Source organism: Oryza sativa, chromosome 12 (genome assembly GCF_034140825.1).
Source record: "Oryza sativa Japonica Group chromosome 12, ASM3414082v1".
In the NCBI taxonomy this organism is placed as follows: domain Eukaryota; kingdom Viridiplantae; phylum Streptophyta; class Magnoliopsida; order Poales; family Poaceae; genus Oryza; species Oryza sativa.
The window spans coordinates 12,852,402-12,878,270 of NC_089046.1; the positions used below are offsets into that span (position 1 = coordinate 12,852,402).

At 41.1% G+C, this 25,869-nt stretch overlaps 2 protein-coding genes and 1 long non-coding RNA gene across 17 annotated transcripts; 1 reads left to right on the top strand and 2 right to left on the bottom strand.

Annotated features, from left to right (window-relative positions):
• The first annotated feature begins 373 nt into the window (after positions 1–373).
• LOC4352059 (uncharacterized) lies at positions 374–7,166 on the top strand. 14 transcript variants are annotated; one of them, XR_010738428.1, is made up of 6 exons: positions 374–775; positions 2,559–3,677; positions 3,779–3,855; positions 5,641–5,779; positions 5,869–6,009; positions 6,773–7,166. XR_010738428.1 is itself a non-coding variant. In XM_066306288.1 (3 exons), exon 2 carries the CDS (start codon positions 2,576–2,578, stop codon positions 3,644–3,646), a length of 1,071 nt encoding a protein of 356 aa, XP_066162385.1. In that variant the 5' UTR covers positions 374–775; positions 2,559–2,575; the 3' UTR covers positions 3,647–3,677; positions 3,776–4,129. The 14 variants fall into 14 exon arrangements, 4 of the variants coding, with proteins under 4 accessions (XP_066162385.1, XP_015620525.1, XP_015620527.1 ...); XR_001542280.3 differs by having other exon boundaries at positions 374–731; positions 3,776–3,855; XR_001542281.3 differs by having other exon boundaries at positions 374–731; positions 3,776–3,855; positions 5,663–5,779.
• Positions 7,167–7,670: 504 nt separating this feature from the next.
• LOC4352060 (ABC transporter G family member 1) lies at positions 7,671–18,128 on the bottom strand. 2 transcript variants are annotated; one of them, XM_015763073.3, is made up of 8 exons: positions 17,572–18,128; positions 16,385–16,464; positions 13,149–13,610; positions 10,913–10,999; positions 10,711–10,839; positions 10,444–10,635; positions 10,255–10,341; positions 7,671–8,486 (listed from the first exon to the last, which is right to left on the bottom strand). In XM_015763073.3, exons 1-8 carry the CDS (start codon positions 17,930–17,932, stop codon positions 7,860–7,862), a joined length of 2,025 nt encoding a protein of 674 aa, XP_015618559.1. In that variant the 5' UTR covers positions 17,933–18,128; the 3' UTR covers positions 7,671–7,859. The 2 variants fall into 2 exon arrangements, with proteins under 2 accessions (XP_015618559.1, XP_066162387.1); XM_066306290.1 differs by lacking the exon at positions 10,255–10,341.
• A 6,067-nt stretch (positions 18,129–24,195) lies between these two features.
• Positions 24,196–25,508, bottom strand: LOC9267927 (uncharacterized). Its single transcript, XR_001542001.3, has 2 exons — positions 25,092–25,508; positions 24,196–24,582 (listed from the first exon to the last, which is right to left on the bottom strand). It is a non-coding gene; the product is annotated as an uncharacterized lncRNA (long non-coding RNA).
• Between the last annotated feature and the right edge of the window lie 361 nt (positions 25,509–25,869).

Sequence of the window (25,869 nt, forward strand, 5' to 3'; positions counted from 1 at the left end):
TGAAGGTCCAGGGAGCCACCAGCAACTGATATATAAGTTCATAGCAAACAGGTTATGCAATGCCTTAAAATTGCAACCTACGCTCTCTGCTTATGTGTTAGCTGTCTATATATATTTGAGGTTTCCCCTTTGTCACGTCACTCGTTCTACGTATGCTTTACTGCTACGGTGTCACTTTGACGGCGCCAGCCACTCTGGTGAAAAAAAAAAAAGATCATTCTTGGATTAAGTTTTTTCAAGAGTTTATTTGTAAAATAAGTTTTTAAAAAGGATCGAAATGTAAAAATTCCAGCATTGGTAGGTCCCAGTCCCACCGCTTTTCTCTCTTCCCTTTCTCTCTTCTTCTCTTCTCTCTCTTTCCCTTCCTTCTCTCGCTCATTTCTTCTCTCTCTCCGCTGCCTCGGAGCAGGAGAGCGCCGGCAGCGGAGCGACGAAGCGCGGCCTGAGCGGCGCAGGCAGGAGGGCGCCGGAGGGCGGGGTGCCGGGGTGCGCCGGGTAGAGGGAGGGGGCTCCGGCGCGGTTGGGGAGGGGGCGAGAGCGGCCGTGCTCGGCGGCGCGGCCACGATAGGAGCGCGGCGGCTTTGGGCCGGCGGCGCAGCTCGGGGCGGCTTCGGGCGACGGCGTGGTGCGAGCTCGACGCACGCCTGGCGTCCAGGAGCCGGAAGGAGGAAGGGGCGGCGTCGGGCGGCTCGGCGGCGCTCGGGAAGGAAGGACGTGACGACGGCGGGCAGGTAGAAGACCTCCTTACCCACGCTACTCCTTCAATCTGGATGTGGTTAGCATCGATCTGCAACTAGTGGACTTACTGCACATGATTCGTGGATGCATCACTCTTCCTTTATTTTTCGTCTACATGCTCCGATCTGAATCTGATACGGAATATAGATGCTGTGGTTGTTTTGGGCAAATGAATGAGCCGAAATGCAATTTGCGATGCTATTTTTTGAGTAGGTCTAACTAGGGAGATTTTGGATTTTTTCTTATCTGTTTTTTGGGGAAGTTTTTCAATCCGGGTATGACACCGAGTTGGCCACGGCTTATGGAGACGGAAACGCGTATGCGGTCTCACCGATACGGATGAAAATCAGTGTGACAATCAGAAAATTGCAGATTTTTCACGTAGTTAGTCATAAGAAGATTACAATATTGCTTAATAATTAGAGTATTAGTATGTACCAAAACCTCCGTAAGTTTTGTTAAAGGTTTGTTACTGAAGCTAGTGCTAGGGTTAAATTCCTCACTGCATCGGTCAGTGCCTTGGTGGTAATGTGTGTTCGTCGAGCTATTCAAGTTTGGATCGCTTGAGATAGTCACCTCAGCGGGCCACCGACGGCATCACACGACAAAATCAAGTTATCTAACGTAATGTGTTGTTCATCAGGAATTAGGAGACCTGAATATTTCTAGTTTTTTCTGACGATTAAATCGTAATGAACAAAATAAAGCCTTCTTGTTCTCAGATATTGGAGTATGTGTGTAGCAGTAGCATAAATGCGACTTTGAAAATGTAATTAGCAATAGTTTTAGCAAGTGATTGAAAATAAACTCATGGGAGCTGATGAGATGGCATGCACTAAGTAGCAGTAATTGAGAGAAAAGCATTGAGATTTGGTGCCACTAATGGGATTTCCTTGAACTACCACAAAGATGCAGCTATGCAACAAACCAGAAAAAAATCGATCACTTGGTTATCTTGCAGGTAGGCAAGTAGCTGAGGCATCGAGGCGTGCAACTAAGCTACTAGAGCATACACTGGGGGTAGGGTCCCAGTGGCAGGTAGCTCGGCCAGCAGGTGCACCCTGCCGTATGGGGCCCTCCTCCTCTGGCCTCAGCGGATCCCCATCCATCCCGCGAGCGAGCAGGGCGCCGTCGTTTGTCCTGCTGCTTCTGCCGCATCCATCCTGGTGACCACATCCTCCGCCACCGCCACTGCCATCGCCGCGGCGCCGCCTGCGCCGATCCCCATCCATCGTGCGAGAGAGTGAGCAGGGTCGTGTCGTTCGTCCTGCTGCTTCGTCCACATCCATTACGCACATTATCTTTCCCATCTCTCTCTATCCACACACTTTTTCTCGAATTTGCATTGACCTAAGCTTCTTGATACTAATAACAGTTTGATGGTTCGCAAAAAGTTTGGGGGTGTCCCATGTTAGATCCACCACTGCTAAAATAATACCAGCAACTACATTTTTCAACTGTGAAAAATTGATCCATCACCATACTAGAAATTTTCAACCACATGATTTGTATGATATTAGGCTTTTCTGATTTGTTGAATAGATTGCAGTTGTTATATGTCTATTGGAAATTTATTCTCGGTAAGTTTCTGCCAATATGTAGCACAAGTTATGATCAAATTTGCTAGTACTTGAATTATATTTTTCATTAGTTTCATTAAAACTAACATTTAATATATTTTGATAATATGTTTGTTTCGTATTGGAAATGTTGCTATATTTTTCTACAAACTTATAATATGCGGAGGGAGTACTAAGTAAATCCTGTTTTGAACATTTGCTGTTTGATGCATGCATTGATCCTGAAATGTTTGTTGTCAGGTTTTATAGCAGCATCCATGCCAGTGACCCCAGACACTGCTCATAATTCACTGTCTAATGACAGGAGTGCCACTCCAGAGCCTCCAGTGGGCTCTGGCCTCAACCATGCTGGTTCTGAAATGTTTCAACCAACTGAAAGAAAGGGTAGATTAAAAGGTTCTGCACCACATGACACCTTGAGTAATGCTGGAACTGCTGCCAGTGCTGGCATGGGTACATCTGTCTTGGTTCCTGTGAAGGCGACACAATTCGAGTCCGGCAGTGCTATCACCCATACGAAGGACATCCCAAGACCAGCTGGTGATATTTCCAATGCAATCATTTCTACTGGTACCCTGATCCCTCAGAAGGTGTCGCAGGTGAAGCTTGTTAAGGACATCAGCCAACAAACGAACACCCAAAAGCTAGTTGGCTCTACTTCCAATACAGGTGATCGCAACGATCCGATGATCTCTGCAAAGGTGCCTCAGCTCCAGTTAGTGAGGGACACCACCCTCCAGATGGTCACTGGGAAGCCAGCTAGCATTGCCACCAGTGCAAGCCATGGTACTGCTGTGCCGATCTCTCGGCAGGTGCCCTGGGTCAAGTTGGTGAAGGATGTCACCCCGCAGATGCTCACCTCGAGACTTGGCAGTGCTGCTGTCAAAGTTGACTATCGTACGGCTGTGGCGATCCCTCAGAAGTTGTCCCAGCTCAAGTTAGTCAAGGATATCACACCGCATACAGCCACCCAAAAGCCTGCCACGATTGCGGCGAAGGCCATTCACCAGAAGAAGCGGAAAGCTAACAGTGACCCTGGCGAGAGCCCACTGGCACGGCATAAGCCGACTATCAATGACGTGCCACCCAGCCCTTTTGAAAGATCATCAGTAAGCAGCATTCCGCATCACTTCAGCAAAGCTATGCTGACCGACAATCTTAGGTCACTCACAAAGCTTCACTTGGCTGATGAACTGCCTCGCACATTAACAACGTCGACCAAGAACGATGATATGCGCTTCTTAACCCGATCTGAGCTGATGGAGAACCTGAGATTCCTTGCAAAGAACCACAACTTTTCAAATGTTGCCACGAATGATGGTAACTAGAACTCTAGAAGAATTTCCAGGAGGAATGGCAGTAAGTTGAATAAGCTAGTACTTGTACACCATGTATATGAAAATTCTAGTTTGTCCCCTCTGAAATAAACCACATTATACCCTGTCACTTTGTTGCAGTAGATGATGATATGCACCTCTGCTGCCTGTAAGTTTCTGGATGACGAATTGAGGACAAGAACTCGTGGCGGGAACTTTTGGTGATTGACCTTGCTTCATTCTGCTACCCATTAATATTGTTGCTGAAAATTGTTTAGGTTATTATGCCTTTCTTAGAATTACTTTTTTTGGGTCTACAGAAGATGTTATGCAGACCCCCCTATTTTTATGCGGTTAATCACATGTACTTACACTTTAAGCATTCATTGTTGCTTGCTAAGGTAGGAATTCATAATGTAAACAAATCTTTCTGTTAGATCATTTCCTCTAAAAGGGAATTGAACTATTCTATACAAAAAAGTTTGAAGTTCTGTATTTGTTTTATCTGGACATGATTTAGGTTTCTTATCCATGTATGTTCCTATGTATTGTTCTAAATTTAGTTGCAGACCCAGAATTGAATTCTAGGTGTGGCGGACTCGCAAGAGTGAAAATACAATAACTTATTGAGTCATAAAGAATCACACAAACTATGCTATCGATCATTGCCAATCTTCTCACGGTGGACTGATTAGAGTGCTTGAAACTACCGTCCAACCCAGGTTCGAAGCATGGCACCTCCTTAGAATCAAAGCATTGGGGATGTCTCCCCCCATGGTCGAGTTTTATGCTATTGATCATCAGAAAATACATTCCCAATTTCCCATTTCACATTTCAGTGAAGTTACTAGCTTACAAGATAATGCATTCCCAATTTCCTATTTCATATTTCTTTCCCTCATTTCCCACTTCTCCATTTCAATTGTCAAATTTTAACTAATTTGCTAGCTTACCAGACTATCCATTCCTAGTTTCCAGTTTCAATTCTCAAAATGTTTACCAATCTACTAGCTTAATGTCACACTTGGATACAAAATGTTTCTTCTAAACATCACTTTTTTATAATCTTAACCAATTGTGTGCCTCAGGAGGGTGCAGCCGCCAGCCTAGCCAACACCCTCAGGCCGTATGGACTCACTGGACACTTGCATGCCGCACATGGTCACTAGGCTGTGTACCGTGTGCTTCTACCTGCTGCTACCCTTGGGCCATGTGGAATCACCGGCTAAACCACATCATCCACCACAGTTTGTGCCTTTACGCAATGCCTTCTGCGAGCTCTATCTGCAGCCTGCCACCATCTGCCATGCGCGATATGCCTTGCCATCCTGTGGCTCTGTCAGTCGCTACGCTGCCAAATTAATGAATTGCTTGCACACGGTGGCATGTAGGGGGATGGGGTAACTGAGAGTGTGGGATTTGTAGATTTGGGAGTTGTGCTGTTCATGCACACTTGGGCTCACTTATTCCATCATACGCTGGCTCAAATGTCCATACCCTTGACTGAACCAATGCACCGTGCCATTCATCTGTTACTCTATTCTTTAATGCCTCCACCCTCACCATGGTGCCCTGCTCGCGTACTTTGGTGATGCTCAGAGCCTTGGAGGAAGAAGCCCCAAGGGCATTTGCCGTCTGCAGTAGCTGTGTACTGTTTGGGTCCGCGCAAGCTTTCCGCATTGGTGGGTCCACTCTAATTAAATTATCATGTTCACAGACTAAAGTAGACTTTTTAGTTTTCAGAGAGGCTGCAGTTTTTATGCTTTAGGTACACATGCTTGGACAATTTACACCTGAAATTGAAGCTTGGAATAGGAATTCAAAAGGATTTTAAGAATATACTCAACTTTTTATTACCTTGTGTTTATATCTGCCATAAAAGAATTATATTCTCATGCACAAAATGATCAAAGCTTATTTTTGTGCTGCTTTAATTTTGTGCTTGGATCGACTTCTTAGAGAATGCACTAACTGCTGTACACCGTTTGTTTCCAATGTATGATCAGTGGGTGCCCGTGCCATTTGCAGCAACTCTGGATTGTTCGGGTCTTTGGGGGAGGATTTTCCACTGTTACACCATACCATCAGATGTGGGGTGATGACATCAGCATGTCGAACGAAATCCTGGAAAAAAAACTCTATATGGTGTGTATAATTTATAATGTGCTGAAGGTAATCATAACATTTGTTTGTAAATGCATGGCTCTTTGTTGACCTGCATGTGCCATTTGCAGCAACTCTGGATTGTTCGGAGAGGATTTTCCACTGTTACACCATACCATCAAATGTGGGGTGATGACTGATGACATCAGCATGTGCAACGAAATCCTGGAAAAGAACTCTATATGGTGTGTATAATTTATAATATGCTGAAGGTAATCATAACTCTTGTTTATAAATGCATGGCTCTGTTGACCTCTCCTCTCATAAGTACACAAAATTTTATGCATTTTTATTTGGCAGTACTTGAGGTTTTCTTTTTCTGTTTAGGTTTAATTATTTATTTGTTATTTATGTTAATTTCTTAATTTCCAGTTTGCTAAATTGATACAAGCTCAGAAGCTCATCATGCCATGCAAGATCTGATTGAATGCTTCTGATACTCATTCTTCAATCAAACTGTTCATAGTTCATACATTAAATATCTGCGTGTTTGCTTTAGGAATTAGCAGAGACAATTCGGCTAATGAATTGATGCACAACGAGACCTCGTGAACATGTATGATTGTACAAGTTGTTTTCCCTAATCCTTCTATTTTCATAAATATCTGTTAACCTTCCATAAAAAAAAGAGGCATAAACTTTTGTGCCATCTTATTAGGAACATCTCAGTGCTTCAGTGCTATGGAAGAGAAAGCATGGAAATTCGTTACTCCTTTCTAATCAAATATATTTTGTGGAATACACAATAACATATTAACTTTTCTGTTTGCATGTTGATCAAGGAAAAATCATCTAACCAAACTCCAAATAGAACAACATAATTTATTTTAGAACATTGCTACTAGTTCGTAAGCAGCTTTCTTATGTCAATTTTTGAAAGCGTTTGCGTCATTCAACTACCCATTGGCACAACATAGTTAAAGATGCTCATCTGATTTTATTGATAAAAATGACAACTGTCCCCGCTGCGTGCAGAGATGCAGAGAATAGGTGTCTGACAAAATTCAAGTGCCAAAGGCTCAGCCTGGCTCAGGCGAAATCCGCCATCATTTGCAGCCTGGTTTCTGCAGAGCCCTAAAACTGTCGCTGACTCACCTACTTGCTTGGCAACACCTCTAGTTTGATGTACAGAAGTAACTCTTTTTGACAAACCAGCAAATTGATCGTGTATGTACGGTCATATTCTGCTCCATTTGATGCCACCAAGGTCAACCGTTAATTTTCGTAAATCTGAAGTTCTGAACTTTGTCATCATGTCTCTTGGTGTGTGAATGCAGCAGGAATTAGAATTCCATGCCATGATGCTCTTGCCAAGCTGAATAATGTGTGTATTCAAGACTTCAAGGTTAATGCATGAATGTTTGGTACATGTGCATAACTGTGTTCCAGATCTTGTATTTGAGATCTGAAGCTTGCAAATCTTTTCGAATGAACAAAATCACGTTTGCTCCAGGGCTTGCATAATCATTGAAAAGCTTACATATCGAATCGCTCAAAAAAAAAAGCTTGTTTACTTTAAATGTACTGAGATAGCACATAATGCAAATGCCAAATCATATATTCAGGCATCCAGAACTTATAGCAGTCGGTATAGTGCTAAATATTTAGACATTTTAAATTAATCCTAAAAAAATTCTTATCTACTATATATTAATATTAAAAAAAATTACAGTTAGAACAGATATTGAATTCAGGGTAACATGGACGATTTTACTTCAATTCTCCTCTATCGTACTAATTTGGAGGCGAGCCAACCTGCTAGGCAGCACTTCATTGTACTGATTTTTATTCTCTTCATTACCAGATTCAGAGAGATTTTTGAATCACAATCACCAAGAATCAGAATCTAAAGCCCCACCATACGAGTCCGTAGTTATATCAAGAGTAGTACATGTACATGAACATCGATCAGTTTCTCATATGTGAGCCCATTGTTATATTATTTGACTTCAGGTTTTATCTAGTGTTACGGGTTACAGATCAAGTGCATTTTGAACTTGACGATAGACATGGCAAATCTCTCGGAAACAAGAACAAGAAACGGGAGAGATCAAGGCAACTGTTAAATTAGAGAGCATTTCATCCTTCTCATCTTTGGCCTGATTCCCTCCGCAACCTTGACAATTGCGAAAAACATCATCCTGTATATCACCGCCATTCCAAACAGGATGGCGAGGTTTACCCACTTGGAGTACCACATCTCCACCTGCAACGCCTCGAGAACCTGATGGCCAGTAATGGTGGCATTTGCCATGATGAGCTGATCGCTCGCGAATGTCTGCCCGACAAACTCGTTCTTGTAAAACCCCTGCACCGCGTACTTATGGAAGGAGATGTAGTAGCAAGGGTACTTCCACACCGGCTTCGGGAGCTGGTTCGGGAGGCGGAAGAAGCCGCCGTTTGTCATCATCAAAGCCTGCACGCCGGAGCCGACGACGATGCCCATCAGGAAGTCTGGGACGACGGCGGCAATCACCATCATTATGCTCTCGACCAACACGATGCACATGTAGAGGGTGACGACGAAGTAGGCGATGTTGCTCCCCCCTCTTGTTAGCCCAGTGAGGTAGTACAGTATTGCGCCGGGGATTATGATCATGACGGCTAGGTAAGGAGTGGCCGAGAGAGTGTTGGAGATGACAAACTCGGTGACACCATAGTGGCCACTTAGTCTCTCTCTCCTGAATACCTGAATTCCAAATACAAACACAAGATTTTGGTGAGGTATGTGCAACAGACACGGCACCATTTTTTTTTAAAAAGAGAGAATTATTTCTTTTGGTCTGCTTAATTGTGTAGAGAAGAAAATACCTTATATTCTATCAAGTTAAATCAAGTTGAACCATTGACCGAATACATTTTCCTTGTAAACATTTATATAGTGTAGTTTCTTCTTGCCAAAAAAAAACACAATACTTGTGATGACCATACATATTCTAAATATATATGATTAGGAATAACATAGAATCACATTTTTAACCAATCTTTAATGCTCCATTTGTCAATATGCCATAATTTGTTTTTGTCAAATTGCTATAGCGCCATCAGATTGAAGTTTACCTAGCAAACTTGCCACAACTGGTAGTTTTTTTTTAATATTGTTAATAGTTATGTTTTCTAAAAAAAAAAAAGAGAAGAATCCTTATAGTACACATGGAAAGTGATACAAAGGTTGGCAAAAGAGGAATTTGATGGCTAGCACAAAATTTTCTCCTTTTGTTGTATTTTACTCAAGGGGCATTTTTGTCTGTTGTTATTGTATAGTCTAACCATCCTGACTTGACAACGTTAATCCAATTTAACAGTAGAGTGGCATAGTTACAACTTTTGCATAAAACTAGTGTCATTTTAGCAATTCTGACAAAAACAGTAGCATTCAATAAATATAGGGAAACCTAGTGGCATATCCACATATTTTATAACGCAATTTAAAATGCTCCACTGTTTCAAATTACTTTTTGTTGTAGTTTTGTTTTGAGTTAAATATTATTTCTATCTATGATCATTAATTTCTAGCAATCCAGCATGTCGGTTATATATTAGGAAAGTATTTCCTATGGTCAACCTAACAACATATATTTTTTTTTGGTGTTAAACTGCATGAATTTCGAAAAGGTAATAGTAAATTAATATACAGATGTTTGACTTACAACAAAACTAGAATGACAACTGGAGTATCTGTTTATGTAGGGCCTTTTTGCACAGCTCCAGGTCCAGCTCCACCCCTCCTGGAGTTGGAGCTCAGCCAAACAGTTTCAGCTTCACCAAAACTGGGAGTGGAGCTGGATGGAGCTCTCTCACAAAATGAACTAGAGTTGTGGAGCTGAGTTTAGGCAGCTCCACAACTCCACTCCAGACTCAACTCCTGGAGCTAAATTTAGGAGTTGGAGCTGTACCAAACAGGCCCGTAATATCCTATATATCTATAAAGTTTATCCCCACGAAGTATATGTAATGCTATTTTTCTTTTCTCTCATTAAGTCACATCATCTCAAATATGATTAATCTATGGTCCAAATTATCTATATCACCTTAATTTTATCTTTGGATGATTAATCTATATTATCTTTCTTCTTTTCATTGTATCATTGAGGCATATCGCTTTAGTTTTGCTTTTGAAATTTAAATTGTTACAAACAACATCAGCTTAATTGCTTATTTGTTCCGTGGTCCATAAAAAGAAAATTATATAAAGTATATAAAGTTATATCGTCTAGCTATCATGTTATTTATATCATTATTATATATAACTTCCGTAGCAATACGCGGTTTCATCTAGTTACATTGATGACTCCCTTCTTCGAGGAAAAAATAACGGAAACTTCATGGATGGTTAAGTACTTTTTTTTCCGAAAGATTATGTACTATTTCATAATCACAACAAAATATTAGACAGTCCCTACTGGCTACTGGCTAAACTTAATTCCATCAGGTGCAATGTGCAACAAACTTATCACCTTTATATCCTCTGCAAAAGAAGGGAATCCTCCAATGGCCATAAAAGTTAGAAATATCGTCATATACATTATCACATTGCATCTAGTCTGAAAAGTTTAAGAACAACATTTGTATCAATGATAGTTCAAATAAAGTTCTACGTGGTCATAAGAAAACAATATATTCCTCTATTAAGCAATTTAATTTACCTGTATAGAATTGTAACTATTATCAATATGGTGGAACACAGTGCCAACACATGTGCAAGCGACGGTGAAAACAGCAAAACGCATCCAGTAGTACCCCATATCCCTGTGCATATTTACGAATGACCTTTTGGTGAGTGCAAGGAGCTTTGTGCAGAAGCTGGCCCGTTCTCTCGTCCTAAATGGAGCTCCACCCTTTAACACACCGCACATTAGAAACATAATTATCCAAGAAGGTATGCACCATATCTAAATATGCAATTTACTTACCATTTCTTTCATCTGAATTATCTGATTTGTTGTTTTTTCTGAATAAGCAGAGGACTGATATGCATTTGTCAGGGTATCTATTGCTTTAGCTGCTGTTTTTCTCCTATATCTGGAATCTTCCACAATTTCCTACATATAGTTTTTGTCTTAATGAAAGTTGAGGACATGCGATAAATATATAACTGTTTGAACTATTACATACCTCATCAAAATCTTTATTGATTGTTCCTAGAAAATGTTCAGACGGGTTCCTCAGGCATGGACATGGGAAACCATTCAGGTTAAAAAACTGCAAGAAATAAATAAGTTAGCCTACAAATTATTATTTTTACAACGGGCATATGTTGAAGGTTCTTTTATGTGTTAATAATATATATAAATATTTTCTTTTGAATGAGTTGATAGAATGACTAGCTTCGGTTCATAGGTGTGCACCTGTTGAGGCCACCAAAAATTAGGGGCCTCCAAATATTTTAGTACTACTAAGGTATGTTCAATAGTAGAGACGAGTATGGCCTCTTAAAAAATACTTCCTCCGTTTTATATTATAAGACTTTCTAAGATTTTTCACATTTATATACATGTTAATGAATCTAGACATATATGTGTGCCTAAATTCATTAACATCTATTTGAATATAGACAATACTAGAAAGTCTTATAACCTGAAACGAAGATAGTATAAGATTATTTAGAGACCGTGTCTTTACAATAGTCAAGACAACAAAGGCTCTAATCATTAACTCAAAAAAATATTCCCTTTGTTAATATTCTTTCTATTTTTTTACCCTCATGCAACCATATTTTCATATTGTAGTGATTAAGAGTCGTTGTTAAGCCGTTGTTATGCATGATAATGATGTCTTTGTCTCTTTCTTCCATGTCAACAAGCATTCCTAATTAGCAACGCTAAGAGACCACTATTGACAACTATTGTACATGCCCTAATTATCTAAGCAGATTAATAGGGAAAACAGAAAAAAATACACAGGGAAAAAAAAGCAACATTCTGTTTTGTTTCTATTGATAGTTGTCCTTTTGGCTCTTCATATTTATGATGTCGGGTGTTGCTAGGGCACGGACAAACTCCAAGCCACTGCTGCAATCTTCACTGTTACCTGTTCTAGAACAGTGTATTTTTAAAACTTTATGGTCTTATTATGTATTTCGCACGGGGGACCTTCAATTTTAAAAGAAGCGCATGCCTTATCTAATTGCCTTTCCTTTCCCTCATTGAAAAATTTCAACTTGGATTTAAAAACTTTCAAGTCAAGATTTTAAAACTTTCAACTCAGATTTAAAAACTTTCAAATAAATGTTAAAAAGCTCTCAACCTAAAATTAAATACTTTCATATCAAAATTTAGTACTTTCAACTCAAAATTCAAAACTTTTAACTCAAACTTTAAAATCTTGAACTACAAATTCAAAAATCTCAACTATTTTTTAAACATTGAAATAAATTATTTATGTATATTCTCAAAAAAAAGTACTAACCATTAGCGCTAATCAATGCCATTAGAGCTAATCAGTGCCATTAATCGGCGGCTAAGCGACTTACGCAGCCAACGCGTGCGTGCCAACTAGCCACCCCTAAACAAGCTTAGATAGGATCCCACCTCGCCCCTTAACAAGCTTATACAGGATTCCTTGTGATGGACAGGTTCTTCAAATGGTTCTACCTAAAACAATTAAGTTGCTATGAGAATTTTGCATAAGTTAGTAAAAAAGTTAGCTAAAAATGTATTTATCAGATGCTATTTGTTTTTAAACTATCTACAATAATCGCCTATATTGGTTTTAAATTCAACTGTTAGTGATCCTTAGGAACAATGAATTTTACAAGGATTTAATTACATTTCCTCCAAAATTTCTTAAGTCCCTCAATTCCAAAGGAGGCATTAAATTGAAAAAAGATAAACATATAAAAGAAAATCTTAGTCCCCTAAGATTATAATTTGCAAATGTTGACGATGATTCTTTTTTGTCAATAAACTCCCGTTACCTATAAATATCGATTTATCAATACATACAACTCAGTTACCCATTTCAATCTGAGTTTGTCTTCTCGTTTGAATTCATGTTTTGTTTTGTAAATTTTGTAGGTAATAAATGAGTGGTTACCGTAGTAAAACCCGTCGTACCGACTGGGGTCGATAACTCCCCTAAATCAGAAATAATGCAAACTCTGGATGGGGGGTGCACGATGATGACTTGTATGATGAGAAGGTTAGGGTGATAACTTACCTATATTTGATGGTGACAGTGGCGTGATTTTTTTCTCTCACCAACATGATACCAACAGACATTTAATTTTTTTAATAGATGGTTGAGAAAGCTGTCCATGTAAGTTTTCAAACTGTACACGCGCATATAAACAAGTCTGCATCAAGGTGTTGAAGATGACCAATTCATTAGTCTTGGAAGAGGAAAATTTTACCTCGGTAGCATCAGAAACTGTCCCCAAGAAGACCGTCCTCCCATGGGCGAGCAAGCAGAGGCTGTGGAAGAGCTCGAAGACTTCGCCGGGCTGATGCACAGCGGCGACGACGGTCATGCCCTCCCCAGCAGCAACGCTGGTGATGTGGCTCATAACGTGGTAGGAGGCGGCGCTGTCAAGCCCGCTGGTGGGTTCGTCAAGGAAGAGTAGCCGTGGCCGTGTCAGCATCTCCACACATATGCTCACCCGCTTTCGCTGCCCACCGCTGATGCCCTTAGTGATCCGGCCACCGATGCGTGTGTCCATGATGTCATCGAGCCCCATCTCCTGGATCACGTGCTCAGCGTGGGTGCGCTTCTCCGACACCAGCATTGTGTCCGGTAGTTGCAGGTGAGCTGAGTAGTAGATGGCCTCCCTCACTGAGAGCGTCGACATCAGCACGTTGTCTTGGGTCACGTACGCCTTGAGAGATATAATTATTACAGTATTATTTTTTCAACAATTTTACAGTGTCACTTTCAGAAAAAGTTATATACCATCATGATAACCCTTTTTTGTCTCCTCAAAAATAAACTTTACGACCTACACCCTCCATCACAGGAAAAAAACAACTGAGACGCATGTACTGGATAATGAGCAAACTAGCCAGCAATTTCCAAGTTTGTATATCATGTGGCTATAAAACCCAAAGTGTCATCGTTTTTTTTTTTTTTTTGCCAAAAGACATACTATTTTTGTCGAAGAACACTGTACCAATATCAAAGGTTGCATAAGGAGGAAGCCCGACGCCCACGGTCGTCCACGCGCGGGCGACCGGGCGCGAACCCTATTCCCCGGCCGCCGTCACCCTCCCCTCCTCTCCCCCACCTCGCCGCCGCCGAAGCGCGCCGCCGGAAACCGCGTGGCCCGCCGGGATGGTGGCGGCGGGGCTAAAATCCGGCGGTGGCCCGTCTCCAGCGCGAGGAGATGGCGCGGCGCGCCGGGAAACCGCGCGGTGGCGCCGCGCGTGGCTGGGAGCCGGTGCCGCCGCCGCCGGTCCCGACTCCACGCGTCTGGATCCGGCCCACCGCCGCTGGATCTGGCGGCCGGCGAGGATGGCGGCGCGGGTGTTGGCAGTGGCCGGCCGTCGGGAGACGCGAGGAGGCGGCACGGCGTGCAGGGCGACACGGAATGATGGCGGCTGGTCGGCGCGGGCACGCGCTTGCGGAGGCTGGGGAGTCGGCGGCGGCGGCAACTTCCCCGACCAGATCCGGGCTGGCTCCGGCCGGATCTTGCGGGGCGTCTGGAGACCGGCGGCAGGCAAGGGTGGCATCGCGGTAGGCAGGCGTCGGTTTCGCGGCTGGCAGCGGCGGCTCGCTCACGCCGAGGTCGCGTCGTCGGCGTCGGCGTCCGTCCGCGGCGGCGCGTGACGACGGATGCTGCAGCGGCGCGGACGTCACCGGCTTGCGAGGGGCATTGTCGTGGTGCGGGTGATAGAGCCAGGGCAGCCGGTTGCGCGGGGTGGCTGCGTGTGGTGGCGTTGCACGGCTCGGGTGGGCTCCGGCGAGCTCGGCGGCTGCGCGACGTCGCCTACGCGAGCTCCGGCGGGGTTGCTTGCTGGCGGCGACCTCCTGCTCGGCAGGGGGTTTCTTCTGCCGGTGGCGGGTCTCGTGCTCATGTGCGGCGATGTGCGGATGTGGAGTTGGTATGGCTGCTTGTGAGACGTCTTGGACTAATCTATGGTCATCGATGTGGGGGTGCTTGTGTGGGTGATGTGAAGATGCTGGTGAAAGCCTTGCCGTGCCTTTGGCCGGTTCGACGACGACGACGCCCGCTGGCGCCGTTTCCCTTCTTGGAGGCGTTGTCATGGCGTTCTTTCATATCCCCGCAATCTCCAGGTGAAAATCTAGTTCCGAATTCGGACAAGCGGCGGCGGCGCTACGCGTCGTGTCCTCCTTGGGGGCGTCGCTTCGGAGAAGTTCCAACACATCGACAACTGTTGATGGTCTTTTTCGGTTCAAAAGCTTTCATACCTTAGTTCGGCGAGGCTTTCGTCTTCTTGGGTCCGTTTCTTTCTTGTGGTCGGCGACAAGCTCTTCGGTTGTTTCTGCTGATGAAGTCGAAGCTGCTTGCTGATGGGGTGCGGCGACGTTTGGCAACGATGACATGTTGCAGTCTCTTCCAAGGAGTTCTGGTGTTGGCTGTGTGAAGAAAGTGGCTCCTCGGTGGCTTGGCTGATGTCCATTGTTGGAGGTCGGAATTGCTTTTCGCTTTGGCGACCTTCATGCCTTCAATGTCGTTGCGGTTGTGAAGTTGGCGCTGCTGGTCGCTTGGGCGGCTAGCTCGGCAACGATAACACCTCTTCTGCGATTTGGGAGCTGTTGTGTCGCTTTTGTGTTTAGCCTAGCGGCGACGTCCTGTGTTTGGGCTCCGCTGTCATTGTTAGATCTATAGCGGTGGGTTTTAGCCGGTTTTCCTGTAATTAACCGTGCAATTGTTTAGTTTTCGGGCCCGATTTTCCTTATAAACTGGGTCAATTCTCTTCTTCTAATTATAAAAATGGAACAAAGTTCCGCATTAGGTTTTAAAAAAAAAAGGTTGCATAATTCATGTGGCTATAAAATCCAAAGTGTCATCATTTTTATTTTGCCAAAAGACATACTGTTGTTTTTCGAAAAACACTAACCTAGTTGTTACACATGTTATGCTCATCTGATCTTATCTACATCCCACCCATGTGCCAAATTTTTCTACTACGAGGGCAATTTATTTCTTTTTACTCCTCTCCATGCAAAGATGTCACCAATTTACTCATCTTTTCTCGTTTCCATGTGAAGATGTCATCATGTGCTAACATGTTGCTCTAGTCGAGACCTCTTTATAACATACTTACACTGTAAAAAAAAACTTCTAGCTACGAAGCTAGACACACATATGTCCAGATTCATAGTTAGGATTGGATTTTTTTTTTATGGAGGGAGTCAATACTAGAGAAGGATATCACATTAGAGGCACGGGATAGTTTAGGACTTTAGGTGCCAATGTCATGCTAGTGTTAGCATGCATGATGTAAGCATTAAACCAAGGTACTGAGACCTTGTACTCGTAGGTGTCATGGTGGCAATGGTAGTAGACGTAGTATGGTACCAGATGTGGTACTAGTAGCCCCTCTTTTTCTCTGTTAATATTAGTACACTATGCAGAAAATCCTTGTTGCAGTAAACAAGATTGTTTTAGATCACTGAAAGAATATTTACTGATGTTCCGAAGGCAAGCTTCTCCTGCCGCCCGTTGATTAAAATCAATCCAGTTTTACTCATGCCTGGCCCTAACCTTCCTGTAGATGAATGGCAGTAATTAAATCCAGTGCACTAGATGATTTGCTCAGCAGTAAAATGCTGAATAATAAAATATTTTGCATATTGTTTGTCAACCATGCATGTTGCAACTAGTGTGAAGCTTCGACGTTGATAGAAAGATATGGCAGGCAGTCAATAAAAGGGAAAATTAAAGGAAAAAAAAAATGAAACCTCAGTTCGAACTGAAAAAACAAAGTACGAATAGCTTGAGAACACCTAATAGGTAAAAAAAATGATAAGAGGATATGAAATTAATACGTATGAGTCAATATTTGTTCACACTTAACAACTCTAGAATATGGTCATACCAAACACAAGGATCGATGAACATCTTCGTTTTTAAGTGAAAGATAAGAATTATTGTTATAGGGAGTGGATTCTAAACTCTCAAGAAAATGTACACGTGTATCTTTCATATAATAAAAGAAATTCAAAAGAGGTACCACGGGGATTAGTTATACATTTATCGTCAAATTTTAAATAAAAAAAGTGACGGATATAAATATAGGACAATCGTAATGTAATTACAGTGTAACTTGCATAAATATAGTACAATCGTGATATAATTATAGTGTAACTTGCATATAACTTGTCTGTAACTTTCAAAAATCTATAATCTATAGGTGACATGCTAATTCCCTGAAAATAGATGTAATGGAACCAAATCCTCTCACATGCATGTGCATGTGTTGTGATTTTTTCCTACCTCTTTTGCACGAATTTTAAAGCAAATTGAACGGTTCAAAATAACCTTGGAGTTATATGTAAATTATAATTTAATTATCCTACGACTACACTATATTTATATCTGTCAATTTTTTTTAAAAATATTTATCGATAAATATATAGAAAATCGATTTTGGGTTGTAATTTTCAAAATTTTAGACCTCCGCGCGAAACTATTTCATCTGAAGCCTTCAGAAAATAAGTATTCAACCTTTTGTTTTACGAATTCAGCAAAATTTATTCAAGTTTCCGTTTTTCTTCGTTCGGAAACTTGGGGTCCTCCGGTGTGCACACCGAAATAGTATAAAACTGTAAAAGCCCTGTTATAGAGCTGGAGCGGTGACAGTGAGACGACAAACCTGCGAGTGCATCAAGAAGCGTCGTCTTGCCACAGCCCGATGGCCCCATGATGGCCAGCACCTCCCCGGGCCGGGCGTGCCCGCTGATCCCCTCCAGGATCCTCGCCGGCGTCGCCCTGCTGCCGGCGCCGGACGCCGTCACGCACACGTCCTCCCATGTCAGGTACACCGCGGGGTCCTCCCTGCAGGCGTCAGCCGGCGCTGCCCGCACCTCCTCGACGTCGGCGAAGTACACCTCCTCCCGGCCACCGCCGCCGCTGCCACTGCCACTGCCAGCTGACGTTGGACGACGACGGCCGCTCGTCAACGAGACGTCGACGCTGCTGCCGGTGCTGCCGCCGTTGGGCCAGAGTGGTCGCATCGTTCTCTCGGCTTGATCCGGAGGGTACAGGAGCGCATGCAGTTGTGGTTGGTTTTGGCAGCCCGTCAGAGTCAGAGAGATAAATAAACAGATTTCTCAGTGGTTACTGGTTAGTGGTTCTTGTCACTCCTGTTCCTTGCTTTTAATTTGCATGCGCACATATTACACCTCTTAATTTATCAGCTTTATCTCTTCTCTACCATTTATATCTCTACTATTATAAAACTATGAAGGTAGCCCGCGCGATGCGCGGGCATGTGTATTAGTTTGTTAAAAAGTGGTCCGACAAATTAATTTCTAACTAAAAGTAAGATGTTTTTTCCATTCTTTTTAATTGAATGTTCACCGGCTCGCTCTTTTATTATGAAATATTAAGAATTTATTATTGAATATATTTTATGTGTATCAAGCTATATATCCTTCCCTGTAATTCATATGCATATAATTTGTTGCATATTTGCATGTAAATCAATAAAAACGAAGAAAATATACATGTCTTAGACAACATCTGTATATGATATGTTGCACCCATATGATATTTTTCCAAAATGACATAGTCAACATGAGTCATGAAATGTAAATTTAATAGGAAAGATATAACTTTTAAACATGAAAGGACATCAATTATGCAATGCTATTAGCGGCTTATATACACACAAGAGTAAAAAACCATGACGCTACTGTGAAGGATTGGAATTTAGGATATCACATATTTACAATTGTCTTTTGTCTCATTTTATGTGTCAAAGCAAAATATGACTTGCTTGAAACATATATATATATATATATATATATATATATATATATATATATATATATATATATATATATATATATATATATATATATATATATATATATATATATATATATATATATATATATATATATATATATATATATATATATATATATATATATATATATATATATATATATATATATATATATATATATATATATATATATATATATATATATATATATATATATATATATATATATATATATATATATATATATATGGATGCGCTAAACCGCGCCTGGGGTGCGCAATAACTAAACTACTCCCCTCACAGCACCCCACCCCACCCCCACCCCCACCCCCCGGCGCCCAGGGGACTCTCCCACACCTTTTTCTCTCCCTCACAATTTGTCTTTCAGTAAATAAATTACTTACAGTTAATATCTTCTTATTAGTAAATGAATTACTAACTAATATATTGATTTTTGCATTGTAATCCCGCACCTTTTGGCCTGTCCATTCCAACTGCAACCCGCACATTTCTCTTGCACACGTAGTAAATAAATTACTCTTTGTTAATATCATTTTATTAGTAAATAAATTACTCGGAATCCAACTCATTTCTTCTCTCAGTAAATGGATTACTCCCAGGTTGTAGCCCTTCTCAGTTGGTTCATTCTCTCAGTAAATGAATTACTGTCGGGTTGGTCTCATTTATTCTCTTAGTAAATAAATTACTTAAGATAATACTACACTTAATTGGTTATCATACATTCTCGCAGTAAATAAATTACTTAAAATAACGTATTGATATCGTCACAAGATTCCTCTTAGTAAATAAATTACTATTACACCAATCTCAACATAACATATTGACATTGCCAACAAATTCTCTTAGTAACCAAGTTACTATTACACCGATGGTTCTCAACATATATCTCTTAGTAACTAAATTACTATTACATGCACGAATCCAACAAGCAAGATGACGCTAGTGCCTCATATCGATGTTGAGCCGACAAAGCACTATAGATTCCTTAGGTCTCCCCATCGACAGGTATCCATCACCCACGAACATCTAGAGAGGCATCCCACAACCACCTGGATATAGATAGAAATGATTACATCATCTAAGAGAAGTCTATAATTTACACTCATAAATGACTCTAAATGAGATATGATTCGCTGAAGAAGAAATAAAATCCTTCATAAAAAATTGAGCAGCAAGAAGAGAGAATATGTGCAAAATGCAGCCTCAATCTGAAGAACATAAATCGAGTAGAATAAATTTTAGAACTGATGAGTCTATACTGCTTTATTTACAGGAATACACTCCATTAGACTGATCATAGATTTCAGATGTTCACATGCATGTTAAATTAAGAACCAAAATTCTAATTGACACATTATCAGTTCGCCAAGATAAATCCAGAAAAAGTGTGCAAAGTGTACGACATGAAACATTTCGAGCGTCCATGTCAAATGAACCAAGGATCCTATATCTTCAGAGATCACCCGGATATCATTGAGGTCAAGAGAAAAGTTCAATTTGGCAGTCAGTAAAGATCTGTTTCCAGGGAACATATTATTATGCATAAAAATGATACTAATCAAATAGACTCGTCCTAGATTTTTCACGATACCAATGCCCAAATAAGCTAAAATGATAAGGAAATTATTCATGGATGAAAACTCCCTTGGTGTCCTTGATCCGCACCTGCGGAACTAGTGAAGGACATGCCATATGCACATGAGCAATTAGAACAACAATCTCAATCCTCTGAATATGAAAAAAAAAGCATACTTAGGCAAAAAAAATTTATTGTGTGCCCAGTAGAAAAACACCTGCACCAAGAACAGGGATTTGTGCCAATAGACTGAACAATAAAGGTCTCAATGTACATCGTTGTCAGTATAATCCTCATCTGCATTGATGCTGCATCCGGATTCTCACTCTACCCCTGCGAAAAAAATACATATCTTGTCTTTTCATGTCTAGTTATAAACACTAAACTAAAACCTGGGAAAATTGCAACCATAAAGCATAGAAGATTGAATCGACAAGAAAAACCACCATGAATCTGAACAGCGTGGGGAAAAAAGGCCTGATCACCGATCATGCAAACATGAAAAAACAAAAACAAAAAAAAAGAAAGGGAATAGATCGGATTGGCATGGCAGCACCAAAGACACTATTCCTCTCATGGGGGATGCAGACTTCAATCACGCAGACGAGTTCGGGGTTGTCGATGGTGTCGCTTGTGAAGGAACGCAGATGGCGCCGGCCCTCCTCCTCCTTTGCCCGCACCAACAACTTATGCAAATCCAATCCAAATGCTGCTACTACACCTCCTCAGCGTCCTCCACGGGCGGCGGACGAGGGCAGCAGGCGTGGGCGATGGTGGCGATCTGGAGGCCGCCAGCGGACGAAGGCGGAACGGCGGCCGCCGACGAGGACGAAGGACGTTGGCTCCTCCGTATAGCTCGCCAACGCGGAGCAGATCGGTGGCGGTGGAAGGGAAGCCGGTGGAGACCATGGGCAGAAGAAAGGCAGGCGCCCGTCGTCGTGGAGCTTGCCTCCAGATCCAGGCGGCGTGGTGGCCTCTCCCTGGTGCTGCCTTTTCTCGAATCGCAGCCGGCAACCTCCTCGTTCCAGATCTGAAAAAAGCAAAAGAAATTAACAAAAAAAATGAGTGTATTAAATCCTATATATAGGAGGAAGTTTAGTAGTAAAAGAATTACTACTGTATGGGAAAGGGGAGGAGGTCGGGGGTACAGGGGAGGGGTGGGGTGGGTAGGGGTGGGTTGTGCTGTATTACCCCATCTGTAGTATAGTATGTCTATATATATATACATATATATATATACATATATACATATACATATATATATATATATACATATATATATACATACATATATATATATATATATACATACATACATATATATATATATACACATATATAGATCTACATATATATATATATATATATATATATTATATATATATATACATATACATATATACATATATATATATATAGGTAAATTAACTGGTGCTACATGGAGTATGGGCTCCAAGATTCAAATTGAGTATATACCCAATTTGAATGAGTATGATTTTTTTTTAAATGTTTAGGTATGAACATTAACTCCTTTACTAACAAGTTCAAACAAGTTTGAACTGAGTTTCAACTTTTTTTTGTTATATTTTGGTTCTAGGTATATAACATTCAAACATATAATTCGTTAGGTATGTAATAATGAATTGTGAAATAAAGTTAAGTTTGAGTTATTTTGCTTTTAGGTATTAGTATGAATCAAATTCATATACCTAGGTATATACTCACAATTTGAAAACTTTTAAAAATTTGAGAGAATTTGTGTGTTTTATACATTGGAGCCCAGGCACCATGGAGTCCCATATGGGTATCCTATTTATGTATATATATATATATATATATATATATATATATATATATATATATATATATATATATATATATATATATATATATATATATATATATATATATATATTATACACTCTTCCCTTATAATAACGATTCTACACCCCCCTCCCACCTCCTCCCCTCCCATCGCTCCTGCGCCCCCGCCCCCTCTCCCATCGCTCCTCTCTCCCTCACGCCCCCATCGCTCCTCTCTCCCTCACGCGCCCCTCCCTCCTCCTTTTTTTTTCTCTCCCTCCTTCTCTTCTTCTCTCTTTTTTAGAAAAACTAAAAATAAATTGGTGAATTCAAGACTTGAACCCATGATCTCATGGTTCATGGTAAGCACTTCTAACCAAATCACCATATGATGATTTATGAGCAAAATCAGTTATGTGCCTATAACAATCATACCCTTGTTACTATGAATCGGCAGTAATATTATTCCAGAAGGGTAGTAACATCATATGTTACTGCAAAAATGTATAGGTTGTTACTGTAAAATTTATAAGTTGTTACTGCACTTTTGGCAGTAATAATATGACGAAATTTGCAGTAACAAAGAACATGTATAGTAACAGTGGCACTATAGTAGTAATGTTTTTTAGATCTAGAGTATTTTAAATCTCAATCTTTAGAGAGTACTAATGTACACGCTATGTCTTATTTTTCTTACCCATTTGCATCATGGCGTTCGTAAAAAAAAAAGCTTGACGAAACTAGAACCATCATTACTATTTTTTAACATTGTTACTGCGAAAAGCAGACGTGTTACTGCATATTGGCTACCGTATTACTACGCTGTTCCAGTGAGATGAGGACTAAAAGAGAGGTAAATCTCAATCTTTAGAGAGCAATATCTCCCATATCATATCTTGTATTTCCAATCCGTCTGCATCATAATGTTCGTAAAAAAGTGTTTAACAAAACTAGATCCATCATGGCTACTTTTTGATGTTGTTATTGCGATAATGTTGTCTTGTTACTGCACGATGACCATCATGTTACTGCACGATTCCTGCAAGACGAGAGCAGCAAAGTGGTGGGCGGGGGAGGGAGTGGTGGGCGGGTTTGACCGGTGGGAGGACGCTTTGACCGAGGTGGGAGGGGGGTTTTGGGCCCTAGGGAGGGTGGGGGAGGTGGGTTTGACCCATGGGGAGGGTGTAGAATAGTTATTCTAGGGGAGGGGTGTAGAATAGATTCACTATATATATGTATATATATATATATATATAAAAGGTAAATTAACTGGTGCTACATGGAGTATGGGCTACAAGATTCAAATTGAGTATATACCCAATTTGAATGAGTATGAAATTTTTTTAAATGTTTAGATATGAACATTAACTTCTTTACTAACAACTTCAAACAAGTTTGAACTAAGTTTGAACTTTTTTTTTGTTAAATTTTTGTTCTAGGTATATAACATCCAAACATATAATTCGTTAGGTATGTAATAATGAATTGTGAAATAAAGTTGAGTTTGAGTTGTTAGGTATTTGTATGAATCAAATTTCATATACCTAGATATATACTCACAATTTAAAATTTTTTAAAAATTTGAGAGAATTTGTGTGCTTTATACCTTGGAGCCCGGGCACCATAGAGTCCCATATGGGTATCACGGGCGCCCCTCCCACCTTCGCTTATCCAGGTTGCGTAAAAAAATAACTCCCACCGCGCTCTCCTCACAGGGAGCCCTCTATCCGTGATTTTCGTTTTTCCCTACCTTTATCCTCTCTGATTTTTTTTCTTGTTTTTTCCATGCATGCTCCCCTAACCATCGCCTATACTGCTGGGAGCGAATCAAAAAATAACTCCAGGCCTTTCGCTGGCCCAGTAGTAAAAAAATCACTAACCACTTATAACCCACTATGCCAATAGTAAAAAAATTACTGACCACAATGGTAATCTCAATGAGGCCCGTACACTACACTTTTTTGCCAGTTTCGTAGTTATTTTCACAGTAATTTATTTACTAATAGGTCTATTTTAAAATAGTAATATTTTTGCGTCGACATGGGAATAAATTATGATAGTAAAAATATCACTCATCATAGTACGTGGATAGTAATTTTTTTACTATACATATTACACATTCAATCTTCAAAATATCTCCTCAGATAAAAGGTTACATAGGTAATATCAATCAATAGATTATCTTTTTACTGATGATTGTTACATCAGCAACACTGACTACGAACGAAAAATTACACATCCATACTCTCATGGACAATCACAATGAATAATTATTGTTTAGCTAGCACAGCCAAATCAACGCCGGCGGCATCGCCACTTGCCGGTGCAGAGTCTCGTGTGAAGCTTGCAGCGGGTTCAGTCAGAGGAACGTCTAAGATGTAACTGGGATACAACTTCACCAGATTGCTATGTGCTTTGCAGGAGTAGAATTCCATTTACGATCTAGACACTCACCAGTAGTGCCTGCCGATATCCTGAAACAAGGAACCATAAGAAACTAAGTTCATACTGATAATAGTTCCCGTTAAAAAGTTAAAAGTGCCATCGTTCAATGTGTTCAAAATAGTCTTACTTTTATCTACGGTATTTTTAGCAGCGTGCAATTAAGTGAAAAGAACAAAATTCAATCTCACCAAGCACAATGCAAGGATCAAACCCCAATGTGCAATCAAATATCAAATGACTTCCATGTTTCTCCTGTTTTTTTTGCCTCACGGGCTGTAAATAAATCACGACAACACAACCATCGTGGTGGTCGTCGGCAGAGCATGAAGGGGAGGACGGCTCTACGGTGGCGAGTAGGAAACCCGGCGCCGGCCGCATCGGCAAATGTAGATTAAATCATAATGATCACAGATCTTTTAAGCTGCAAACTTATCGCGCTGAGACAGTGAGATGTGCCGGCCATTAACACGCCACCAGATGCAACAGGAAGCTACTCCGCAAAAAAAAAAGAAAAAAAGAACACGAGGAAGATCGGTACCGTGCTGGATCTGATATGTGGCGTCCTCTCCCACCACAGGCGACGCTGTGGCTCCCAGCATATGGATGGCCGCCGGATATGTTGCAGCATATGGATGGCCTCCACCGCCCCTCCTTCACCGGCTATGAAGAAGTGATTGGATTCAATTTCAGATCCCCAACTGCCTTGAAAAAAGGTTGTGGGAGGAAAGGCAGCCGACGACATCACTTAATCATTCTCTTCCGGCGGACGGAGGATGGCGTCCCTGCCGACGACCACCAGGCCACCACCGGAAATCGCCGAGGCTGCTCAAGATCCGAAAAATCAGGGTGAGGATGAGAGGAAGCGGGATGAACGGTTACTGACGGTATATATACTAGTACTTTAATTCGGTATAAAAATTACTGAACATATCATGGGTGTGTGGGGTCGTGAGTAAAAAATTATTATCACCTTCCTTCATAGCCCTCACCTTATAAGGCACGACATTAATATTTTCGTGGAGTTAAAAAATTACCGACCACGGGGAGGGGTGGGTGGATGTCGGTCCCAATGTTTTCGCCCTTGAGTAAAAAAAATTACTGAGATCCATATCGTGTCGGTTGCTGTGGGAGCGCAGGGTAGGGATCGAGATTGGTCATCGGTGAGTTAAATTTTGACTGAATACTGTGGACCTGGTGGGGAACAGGGTGGGGAGTGTGTGTGGGTGGGGTGGGTGCTGTATAAGGTGTCGTTTAGTACGTAGCACCTTAGGGTACTATATATATATATATATGTATATATATATATATATATACAT

Excerpts from the sequence above, each read along its gene's own strand:
- LOC4352059 (XM_066306289.1), top strand. The coding sequence starts at position 2,525 with ATGCATGCATTGATCCTGAAATGTTTGTTGTCAGGTTTTATAGCAGCA.
- LOC4352060 (XM_015763073.3), bottom strand. The coding sequence starts at position 17,932 with ATGCGACCACTCTGGCCCAACGGCGGCAGCACCGGCAGCAGCGTCGAC. Across the intron at positions 11,000-13,148 it reads CAGTTTCTGATGCTACCGAG|TTTTTTAACCTGAATGGTTT; the intron begins GTAAAATTTTCC and ends TATTTCTTGCAG. Across the intron at positions 10,840-10,912 it reads TCAATAAAGATTTTGATGAG|GAAATTGTGGAAGATTCCAG; the intron begins GTATGTAATAGT and ends AACTATATGTAG.